Here is an 11,887-nt window from a genome sequence, read left to right on the forward strand (position 1 = left end):
CAAAACTGAGGGCAAAGGGTTTGTTTTCAGATTTCATTGAGGAAAATCTACACTCCTAACCAAGGTTAACGTTTTTGTCTTTAAAATGATTGATTTTTACAGGCATCTTTTTTTCTATCATAGATGTGGGGTTTATGGATTATTCCCAGACAGTCCTTGCTGTGTTTCCCATCAGTGGTGCTATCTTCCCATCCATAATGCTACTGATTTTGCTTGTATGCTTTCTCTTTACTAAATCTCTTAAGAATTTGTATTTTTTTAGAATAAAGTTTTTTTTTATTTTCTCCTTTTGTCCCTCTGTCCTTTTTCCTCATCTTCCAACAGATGGGAAACTGAAGATGTGGGTATACGGAGTATCAGCTGGTGGGTTCTTCATCATAGTTCTCCTGATTTTTACATCCTACCTGATGTGGTGAGTATGGTGTGTGTTTTGTCCTTAAATAAAAGCTAGTTTGCTTTTATTTAAACAATCCAAAATATACCAGTGTTCTGTGTCACAGAGATTTAGTCCTCAAGGCTTTAGGAAAGGATGGAGCTTGGATTACTTAACTGCCTTCATTTGGCCCATACCTCAGAGTAATTTAAAACTCTCCAAATTGTAAATGCTAACCAGCATAATCATGAAGAAGTGTGGTGGCCATGCAGGGAAAGAATTATTTCTGGTTACCAATAGGCCCTTATATTTATTCAGACTTCTGCTGGGATTAGAAAGGGCTTTTTATTGTATTCTCTAAAAAAAAAAAGATAAAACTGCAAAAAGGCAAGGAGGCTGATTGGATCGAGGAGCTGGCTTCTGCTCAAGGAAGGACTAAATAGAATAGGGGCATTCAGTTGGAAAATGATGTTTGACGTGGGAATACAATAGAGATCTATGAAATCATGAATGGAGTAGAAAAGGGCGCTGGGGAATTTTTATTTCCCATAATATAAGAAGTAGGAGGCATCTGATGAAATGATCGTTTAAAATAAACAAAAGATTTTATTTTTCACACAGTGCATTATTACCTTGTGAGCTTACCGCTGCCGGGGACTGTGCATGCCAGGAAGACAAATGGATTCAAAGATGGCATAACTGTTCACAGGAGATTGGGTCTCTTGGTGTTAATTGTGGTTTTCTGGATGCACGCTCCAGCTCGAGAAATCCCTGAATAGGTTTTTGCAGTGAATACATCAGGCAGAAACATGGCCTGTGTCTAAAGCTGCTCTTACCAGCCAGTGTTAGAGGGAGGGTACGGGGCACACCGAAGCCCCAGTCTACACCAGTGCATCACTGGTGTTGGGCTTTACTGGTGGGGCAGATGGCTGCCCTCCTCCAAAGCAGCCGTCACCGCAGGCTTGACAGAGCTAGCGTTGTGCTCTCTGCCTTGAATACTTGGAAAGGCGCTTCCACTGAGGTGTCTGGGAGGATGTGAGGCGAGCAACAGCCCGCTGCCCCAACCCTTGTCAGATCAGGGCAGGCAACCAGAGTCACAACTATGGCCCGACAGCGTCATTGCCCCCTTTCGTCCACCATCAGTTTATTTTCTCTCTCTTTCTCTCAGTGTCTCTCTTCAGTTAAAAGCTTAAATAACAGCGTTTGGATGCTGCTTAGGAGATGCACCTTCCTTATTTTCCAAGCCGTGTCGCTACCATTTCTCTGTGGCTTCACAGTGGAGCATACAGAGGGTTTTTTAAATAACATCACATAGTTCTCCATCACCCAAAGGCTGGTGAGGAAGTGTATTTCTCAATAATCATTACTGTTGCTTCAATACCATGCCAAGGAAAAAATGAGAATATCCCACTCCTAGACAGTTCTCATTTCAGTTTTTTTCTACGAGGTGTTCCTCGTTTTGTCAGCTGTGAGAAGACACGGGAGACAAATTCGCTTTATTTGCTCTTCAGATGAAGAGCACAGTTGGCTGCCCGTTTCGGCAGGCTGCGTGTCCGAACCACGCAGGTAACAGCACACAAGCAGGTCCATGTGGTTTTTTTTTTTTCTTGGAAACTGTCGCTGTACGGCAGTGTCACCTAGTTGCAAAATGAAATAGCCAGCATAGGAAGTTTCTTTTTGTTGAAGTTTGGTGATGATTGTTTCTGAGCTTATTACAGTTTATAATTTTGTCTCCTGAACTGTTTTCCTTGCAGCAAAAAAACAAAGCAGCATCAAAGCACTCCTCCGCAGCAGAAGCCTCTAACCTTAGCCTACGATGGAGACATTGATATGTAACATAAAGAAGAAATCCAAATGTAGACATCGACTGCCTTAACTGCTTTCTTTTTTGGAACTCTCCGACTTCTCAGTTTTTTGAGGAATCTCCTGGTGTGTAATATACGGGGCAGAAGTATTGCAAGCTTAAGATTTTGCCACTTCTTTATTAAAAAAAAAAAAATATGGAGTCAAAGACTTGGATCTTGTGAAACTTTTTTGAAGAGACCATAAAATACATCTCTTCCTGTTGAGCAATGGGAATTTAAAAAAAAAAAAAAAGTATCTACAGACAACAAAAGGAATTAGTAACCAGAAAGGCATGACAATCCTGAGGAAAATGTGACATTTACTGTAAATGACAAGTTTGACACAGCATCATTATGCACTATATTAGTGCAGGGTTCTTTATTCTTCACATATTTCAACAATGAGTTTTCTAGTGTTTACATTTCGTTCAAAGACTTTAAAACCAGATCATGTATTTTGAGAAATGCAAGGAAGAATGAGTTGAAGTGTCTGAAGTTATCAGGTTTTTTAAAGTTTCTTCCTTCTTATCCTGTTTTCTAGTCTGGAATATGATTTTCCTTCATTTCCACCTACAGGACAGAATAAGGATTGTTGTGAAAAAGCATAGGTGGTTTCTTAACCAAGAGTATTTTTTAAAGAGTTGAGTAGATAGGTGTTTTGATGAATGGCTAGAAGATCTGATTGTTTAAAAAGTATTTTAAATTAAATTAAACCATGTAGATACATTATGGCCAGTTTAAATTGTTATTCAGTTTAATTAATACAAACTCAGCTTTTGTATTTAAATTTTCTTATCTGAAATATTTATAAATTCTTTTCTGAATTTAATTACCTGACCTCATTTAATATGCATCAAACACAAATGCAGTTTGTAGAAGGTCTTGCTTTTTTAAATGTTTCAAAACCACTGAGAAGTTACGTGTCGTAAACATCTGGGAACATTTGGAAAGGGTAAGTGTTTATAATAGTGTGTGTCGCAAGTAAGAAAGTGCCATCTTGTGGTATTGACTTGTATTTATAAGCAAATAAAATGCTAAAGAGAGTGAGAAAATTGCTTCTGGTACGTTGAATTAAATGTGCGTAAACAACATCCGTTATTAGTCTTTCACTGTGTCTGAGATTGGACTCGGATTTCAAACAATTTTGGCATATTTTGTGCTGTAGTGATTAGTGAAAGAAATACTGCAGACAAGTACAAGTTGGGAGAATAATTACAGATTTGGAGAATGCTTGGTCTTATTTTTAGCTCAATGCTGCTGTTTATTCTAATAATTAGAAAGAAGAGAAAAGAAGAATTGCTACCAGCCTACGCGGTCCTTCTCAATCCGCAGTTACTTCCGAGCGCCTTGTCGCAGGAGAAGTGTATAACTAGGGCCGAAGGCATTGCTGGTCTTGTTGTGTTGCTCTTCACAGCTTTGTAAAGTGATTTGAATATTACGGTTTCATTGAAAAAATGATGGAGTTGTAAGTAGGTTTTCCTCCCCGGGTCAGGATCCCACCCATCCAGTGTTTCTCCCGCAGCATCGAATTGAGATGATGTTGTGTCAGGAATGCACTTTCCTCTTCCTGCATTTAAAAAGAAACAAAAAAAAGGCTGATGGAATTGTGAGGGGAAATTGTCTCACTTATTTCTGTCCCTGATGATGTCCTGCTGGCCCTACCTTCTGCCTTTGAGCTACAACTGTTTATGGTATAAAAAGCAGAGTCTGGTGTTCCCCAGTAAATTGGGGGCTTGAATCTTTTTTTAAAGGTGCTCTGTACTGAAGCTTTGAGTAACACGTATAGCGTAAGACTTACAAGGGGAATAGCAATTCAGTGCCATTAGGAAGAATTCTGCCAGATCTTAATATATTTTTTCTGTGGAATACAATGTGAGGAGAATGGTACTGTCTGAATAACGAAGGAATAAACTCAATTAAACATGCGGTTCAAAAAGGTATTGGAGTGGGAAAGTTGGTGTAATAATAACAAAAAGTGACACCTGCAACATGTGGTTATTGCCCTCAGCATCAGGGTAAATTACAGTCCAAATGGTGATGTCCAGCGCAGGAGCTGTGGGCTGTGTGGCACTGGTGAGGCTGCACCTTGAATCCTGGGTTCAGTTCTGAGCCCCTCACTACAAGAAAGACACTGAGGGGCTGGGGGGGGTTCAGAGAAAAGAACGGAGCTGGGGCAGGGTCTGGAGCACAGTTCCTGTGAGGAGCGGCTGAGGGAGCTGGGGGTGTTCAGCTGGAGAAGAGGAGGCTCAGGGAGACCTGATCGCTCTCTACAGCTCCCTGACAGGAGGGTGCAGAGACGTGGGGGTTGGGCTCTTCTCCCAAGTGACAAGTGGTGGGACAGGACAAGAGGAAATGGTCTCAGGTTGCACCAGGGGAGGTTTAGATTGGATATTAGGGGAAATTTTCTTCCCAGAAAGGTCTGTCAGGCATTGGAAGGGGCTGCCCAGGCAGGTGGTGGAGTCCCCATCCCTGGGGGGATTTAAGAGGCACGTGGATGTGGTGCTTTGGGGCATTGTTAGTGGTGGACTTGGTCGGAGTATGTTAAGGGTTGGACTTGATGATCTTAAAGGTCTTTTCTAACCTGTGAGATTCTATGTAGAACTGCTGTGGGGAAGCAAGGCGCTCCAGGTACAACGCTGCAGTGTGTGTTTATGCAGGGCAGATGGACCCGGGCTTGTGCTTCAGTTTGGAGGCCTTCACGCAGTCTGCGTCCCCACGTGTGTTCTAGCACCTTCTGGCCAAAGCCCTACAGGCCCTCCAAAGGGACGGACCGTGATTCACGCTGGGGCTGGGGGCTGTGGACGGCACTGGCCAAGGGACAGCATCTGCTGCAGAGTTGTTATAGTGCCGTGATGCCCTTCAGGGAATGAGTGCAGCTGCCTTGTAGAACAAAATAAAACAGGGGAAGACTCATGAGTCTGCCGTTAGACAGTGGCTGCTGGTGTCTGCCAGCGTGCACATGAATCCCATGTCGGCTCGTCATCCAGCACGGTGATTCAAATGTCACGATGTAATTGCCTGGTTTTGATAATTTGGGATTGAATTAAGCTGTGAAATTGAACCGAGGAGCTGGTGGCCCTGCAGGGTCCATGAGTCTGAGAATGCAGCATAAGGCAAAGAAAAGGAATCAGTTGTTTAGACAGATACTGAGGTTATTGCTGTTCGTAAGAGCTCTGGATATCCTGCTGGGAGGGATGCCCAGCCTCCTGGAAGCACTGAAAGGCAATTCCTACCTTTCAGAGTCTAAAGTGAGTCATGACGTTGAAAAAGGATTACTCCCAATCCTTGTCTATTTGGGGTTTCTAAACTTTATCCTGAAGTAGCTGGTGCTGAGCCCTGCCGAAGACGGGAGAAGATCTTGCTCCTGTGCAGGAAGGTAATTCCTATAGTCCCAGCTAGGGCGTCCCTTCAAAACCCGTAGGTGATTGTGAGTTAAAAGCGTGTGTGGGTGAAGGATTTGCCAAATGCCCTGGCAATCTGTCTGGGCGGTTAATGACCAGGTAATGCAAGAGTTTGCATTTTGTCATCCATTGCTTCAACACTATTGATTTCCACATCTGCTGCCAGGTGTTTCCTCCTTTGGTATTGCAACGTGCAACTCTTTTTATTATTTTTATTGCAATCTGTCTTCTGTGGCATTTTCTCTCCGTTGTTCCAAGACTCCTAACGCGCACCGGTAAAACAGAACAGCAGCACCTGAAGTGAGACACCACAGAAAACGAATCACCGAGAAGTATTGAACCGTTGCTTACCCGCGTCATTCCTGCGGTGAGGCAGGTTAGGCGCAGAAAGGGGATGTTTGCGTGCACAGGTGCTACATCTCTGCGTATCATTGTGCCTAAACGCCGCGAACATTTGGGCTTTTGTATGAGGTACGTAAAATCAGACGACGTTTCTCCTGCAGAAATACCTTGAAGCCTTGGGGCGCTTTCCCGTAAGGGGGGCTGGATCCCAGCTCAACCCCTCTCCCCTCCAGCAACCGCACCGTAAGTGTCACCCAACACTTGAACTGCTCGTGCTACAGTCAAGAACAAAGACTGTAATTTTCGTTGCTCTGGAAGCAGAGTAGTGTAAAAATTCCTGCAAGGCAACGTAACTAGACTTGTAAATTAGCTTGTGCTTGTATTCGTATGTGTCAAAGAAGAGCCTAATTGTGTAGTTTTCTTTGCCTAAGTGCACTTACATTCATGGCCAGTTTCATCAGGAAATGAAGAAAATATTATCTTGGGGGAAAAAAAGATCGGTTGAGCACTTCCAGTTTGGATTAGTCCTGATAAGTATGAAGTTGTCATTAGAGACCAGGTCATTTGCTGCTAATGTGGCATAGCTGGTTTCTTGAAAGACTTGGTTTTTCCAAATATGTAACTTGCACTTGCAAATGGAAGGAGAAATGTAGTTTAAATATAATTTGGGAGCTTGTTTGCAATCGGGAGGTAGTAATGCGGGAAAAAATGATCTAACTCAGGACCTTTTGAAAGATGGATCAGGATACCTGATATATTAATGTGCCTCGGGACAGATTACGGTTCTGTCTGGTTTAAAATGTAATTTAAATGAATTAACTTCCACATCTTACGGCTGTGACATGCGCCTGTCCTGGACAGGAGCTTGATTTATATTATCTTTATGAAGATGTATCTGTGCGCATACCATTACGTGCCATCAATATGCATGTGTGACTTGATTCCCGGCGCCCCGACCTGACAGGGGACTCGGTGACTGTCATTTAACTGCTGACACGGCTTGTGCCATGGCCGCGCCGTTAAGCTGTTGTGATGTGACACGACCTGACTCGTAACGCTTACGATGGGGTCGTTGCCTCCTGCTTCTGTCAGACGTGGAAGATGAAGTCGGGTGTAATTCCTCCTGGACTTGCTGTAACTGTGGAGACAAGCATGTCCCGGGTGGCGGCAGTCCCCCGTGGCCGGTGCGGCTGCGTGGATGGGGACGGGATGTGCTTGGAGGGTGTTACTGGCTGTGAGGTTGCCCTAAAGAAATCTGTCTGACCCCTTAGGGTAACTAAGACTAGAACCATGAGTGTAAAAAAACCAAGGAATTCATCTGAACTACCATGCAGTAAACGGAGTTGCGCACAGTCGTTTCTTGTTCCTACCCCATAGAGAGAAATGACAGGAGCACGTCGCTGTGAAGTCTGATAGCGTGGGACCCCACTGTCCCTTGAAATGGGTTATTATTTGGCCACGCTTTGTGGTTTGGTTACATTTACATTTGGTGAGAAAAGAGTAGATTTGAATGAATAATTTTAATGGTAATCATGGCTGTGGGATGCTTTCCGCATGAATTTTTAATGTATACCCTTTTATCTGCCAGTCTAATACAGTTTATTCTTATTTTTAAATGTAAACATGTGGTAAAATGGTCACATATTAAATGTCTGCGAAAAGAATCCAGAAACCCCCTATTTGCACTGGTGGGTAATTATGCTCATTTACTTTGATTACATGCTTTGTTACAATAGCGTATGGAATGAGCTCAAGACAGATACATGAGTTAAAGCAATTTATGGGATTTATCCTGTCTGTGAAGAGATGTTTTGATGGAATGAATAATCAGATTCAATTTCCTCTGATAAGGAAGAATGTTAATTTTCTCCTCTGCTTTATGAAAGTTCACCTGCATGTTATGAATATTGTGGTTGTTACATGCCAGTATGACATTTGGAAAAAACTCTTCAAACATAATAACGGTGAAGAATCCTTCAACAGTACGCGGGTGAAGTGGAGCACCAAGCGTTAGTTTTGCAGATGAGGAAGATGGCAGTTGTGGTTTGTTTTTCGTTTTGGGTGCAATCTGGCTCCTGCCCCGTATGAGCAGGCTTCGAGTGGCTTTTCTGCAGAAGTGGCTGAGCAGATGGATGGAGCCCAGACATGGTGTTTCCAGGCACAGCACTGCGCAGCAGCAGCGTTAGGCCAAGGAACGATGTGACGTTTCTGCTCTCCATCGCAACTAGCCATTGGTAACTGCGTTCTGAAACTCAGGTGTAGCAGGAATTAACGTGCAGGTAGGGTCGCTCCTCTGACACTATTGTAGCATCAGGCAAAACTGTATTTGGAGATGGCACAGGGGGGATGTATCTGGTCCAAAGTCAGTCAATGATGCCTGTTGACTTCACTTAGAGATGATCAGATCATTTGTAGGTTATTATCTGTTGCTTCCTTAGAGCTGTCCACCTTCAGCACCCTTTGTGAGTATGAATTCATCGATCCTGAAACAACTCATGCGGCAAATTAGGTGATTTAATTGCACAATCTTGTTTTGCCTTCCACATTGCTGGTCAGTTTAGTTCAGGGACTGGATTAGAGAAGAACATCGCATCAGTGGATGACTCAGACCAGTGAAAGATCCACGTGTACCACGAGAAACGTGGTCGGCAGCTCCTCTTCTACAGCAGAGGGGTTAAGCTTTTTGACTTTGTGTGGAGTAGGCCAAGTGCATCCAGATGTATTTAGCTTGATTGCAGCCCAGCTGAAGCACCAGTGACTGTTCTGGCCACTGTAGGTTAACTGATTGGTTTGAGAGGTGTGAGAAACAATTCGCCGAACCCCAGACAGTGTCTGAGCCGTCTGAACCAGGGACAGACGCATGGAGGAATTGCCAGGAAAAGCCACAGCGGGGACAGGTCATATGAGAGAAACTTCCAGCGATCTGTTTTCTCTAACAGCTCCACACCACGTTTTTAACTGGGAAAAACACTTCATCCTCCGGTGTCTGGAAGTCCTGGAGAAAATGGGGGTCTATATCCCAGTCCCAGCCCTGGCTGTGATCTCTACTGCAGTGGCATCTGCATGATGAGCTTGGCAGAGGAGCCCCTACATACATCAGAGACCTACATCTGTATAAACTCTACCCCGTGACTGACTGCTGCACTCTGTGGTGGCAGTGATGACGTTCAGGTGGGTTTCTCATTGCTGAGAAGCATCACGAGATGGCTACTTCTTCTCCAGCAGAGACTGGTGGAAAAGACCATTTCATACATTTAATGCAATCAGCTGATGGAGCCTGTCAAAGTCTGAATTGAGATGAAAAGCTGGATGCCGATGTGTCACATCACGGTTGCGTTGTCACTCTGTTCCTTTGTATGGTATGGCAGATCCACAGCAATTAGTTTTAAATGCAGTCTATTACTGTAAAGCGGTAACTTGAAATATTTACTGTTTTATTTGCTTCATGCTAAGTGAGATTTCACTCAATTTGTCATTAAAAACGCTGTCCCCTTCTGAGGAAAGAGAGTATATTTACATAAACTGCTCTCCACAATTCTGTGTTTTCTACAGGAGTAGAGGCTAGCACAATTTCCCAATCTCGTCCAGGTTTGTCCACAAAAATCTGTGCTGATGAGCCTGTGGGACTGAAGGCAGGTGTAAGGGAAAGGAGCACAAATCTGTTCATCGCACTCAGTGGGCTGTAGAAAGGCCGGAGGGATCAAACTGCCCTTCCATCGTCACTCCTGTACATGTAACATGGATCATCTTTCACCAAAAAAATCCTCTTCAATTTTGCACAGCTTTGCAGCATTTTTGATGCACTGGCAGAACATGATTTAGAAATGAATAGCTGGCGTCTCAGGTGAGTCTGACGGATCCTCTCTGCAGTCCCCACTGCACACAGTTATGACTTCCCTTTCGTATGACTGACTGAATTGAATTGGCAACCCTGCTCACAACTCATGAGGGATGGCTCTCCCAAATGATGGAAATCTTGATTATTTTTCCACATAAAGCTACTCTTCATCATCTTATTTCCGTTACCTTGACAGCCCGGAAGGTACAACTGAAAGTCAGAAAGCAGCTTGTCTCACCTCATTGCATGAACCCGAGGGTGGATGCTAGCATGGGAAAACCCCCAGAGTTGTGAGATTTGAAATGAAACAGGGAGCGTCGCAGCCTGAGGACGGGCGCTGGCAGTAGGACCGGTTCCCTCCCAGGTCTCGGCTGTGGCACGTGGGACTTAGGTGAAACTTGTCTGCTCCGTCTTTGTCCTACAGAGAACAATGTGTCCGTTAAGCAAGGCTGTAGAAATGCAGGACACATGCCCATGCCAGCACGAAGCCACCCCCTTGTTTAGTCATTATTCCTCTTCTCCCTTAAACTGCTGTTTGAGGTGTGAGCCTCTCTCAGCCTGGGAATTAGTCCATCTTTATTTCAGGGACGCAACGGGTCCGCTGGGTGCTGCCACCAGGACTGCGATAAAACCTGAATTAAACAGAAAAGAGCAATCCATGGGGTGTTGGGAGGCAAATGCCGCCGCCGATGCGGGGAGGCCGGTGGCCATAACACGCGGCGGTGCTGGCCGGGCCAGCGCTGGGAGCTTTGGAAAAGAAATCTCCTTATTAAAATGCTGTCGGCGCCTGGAGCCGCTGCTTGGTGCAGTCAAGCATGTGCTGCGTTTTGCATTTTGTTTAATATTAGACACTTCGTCTGGCCTCTGCTGCTGCTTGCTTTGTTTCTATTAATTATCTTTGATTTTCTTTTGCTTCCCTTATCAGCTTTGCTCACTTTTTTTCGGTATAACTTCAGATCGGCTTTCGATAGCAAAAAAAATAAAATTAAAGGAGAGCTTTTTTTTTCTCCCTTGCTGACACTGAAACAATGAATATGGATCAGAATTTTCATTTCCTTTCTTTACCACATCCATTTGCTTGATAGAACAAGCTTGCCAGCCTAGTTTTACTTTGATGAACCTAATAAGAAAAAAGCACTTTCCACCTCCATATTATTTTATGCCTTGTTTGTGACTCCAGCATCCCTTATACAGGTTTAAAGACAATTTATTCTTTATTGCCCTTGAGTCATTTCGGGAGAGCACTTGTGTTTTTCCCGACATAAAAATGTCCCCCTATAACATGATGAATATTAAATAGGTGCTTGAATGAAAATGAAACGGCGTGCTCTGACCTGACAGCTCCATTTATTGCGGCGCAGCCGGTAGAGAACCGAAATGTCAGTGTTGTCCAGCTGTGGGTGTGGGGCCCCGCTCCCAAATTACTTCATCAAACGACCAATTTCACCGATGGACCTATGCACTGATGTGAAATCTCTTCCGTGGAGAGTATGTCCTGCTTTCCGAAGGACTTCATTTGCTGCCTGGCTGAAAGCAGACCTTGGCTTCAAAAATTCAGGGCTGGTTTCTGCTCCTCCACTGCCGCATGTGGGGTGGTGCGGGCTTGGGATGGCACTTCCAGCAGGTGTAAGGGGAAAAAGCTGGGATGATTTGTGAGGGCAGTGTGTTGCTGCCAGCGAGACTGGTGGTTTGGCTGGTTTTGACTTTGCTGAGGAACAGGGATCAGACTCTTGCTGTGCCAGCAGCTCCCCAAAGCTGTGTGAGCAGGGCAAGGGCTGAGCATCACCAAAGAGAGTGGCGCGGGAGCACGAGATACCCCAGGGCAGTGCACGGTGATTGCGGCGCCCGCCAGCCCTTAGCAGGGATGGGAGGAAGAAGCTGTGGAGGAGGGTAAGAGGACTGGGTGGGTTCCTTGCAGAGCTGTGCTGTGTGCTTCAGTCCCTTTCTATGAGCGAAGGTGGGGTGGGGGTGCTGGTGGGGGTGAGCAGTGGTGAGATGGCTGCAGGCAGAGGGGTAGGTGATTGCCCACGGGCTCTCCCCCTTGCAGGCATGCTCAGCTGTAGGGTTGCATGCATCCCGCTGTGCATTA

General features: G+C 44.8%; 1 protein-coding gene across 1 annotated transcript in view; it reads left to right on the forward strand.

The window, feature by feature from the left end:
• Positions 1 to 2,209, forward strand: part of LOC104507824 (thrombospondin type-1 domain-containing protein 7B-like) — a gene marked incomplete at its 5' end in the record, with an annotated part of 35,267 nt that extends 33,058 nt beyond the window's left edge. Inside the window, 2 exons of the mRNA XM_010149235.1 lie at positions 325 to 412; positions 2,128 to 2,209. Of these exons, the coding sequence (XP_010147537.1) occupies positions 325 to 412; positions 2,128 to 2,209 (170 nt within the window). The remainder of the gene's footprint in view (positions 1 to 324; positions 413 to 2,127) is intronic.
• Positions 2,210 to 11,887: the final 9,678 nt, after the last annotated feature.

The sequence above is a fragment of the Eurypyga helias genome, unplaced genomic scaffold (genome assembly GCF_000690775.1).
Source record: "Eurypyga helias isolate BGI_N326 unplaced genomic scaffold, ASM69077v1 scaffold5073, whole genome shotgun sequence".
NCBI classification, from domain to species: Eukaryota; Metazoa; Chordata; class Aves; order Eurypygiformes; family Eurypygidae; genus Eurypyga; species Eurypyga helias.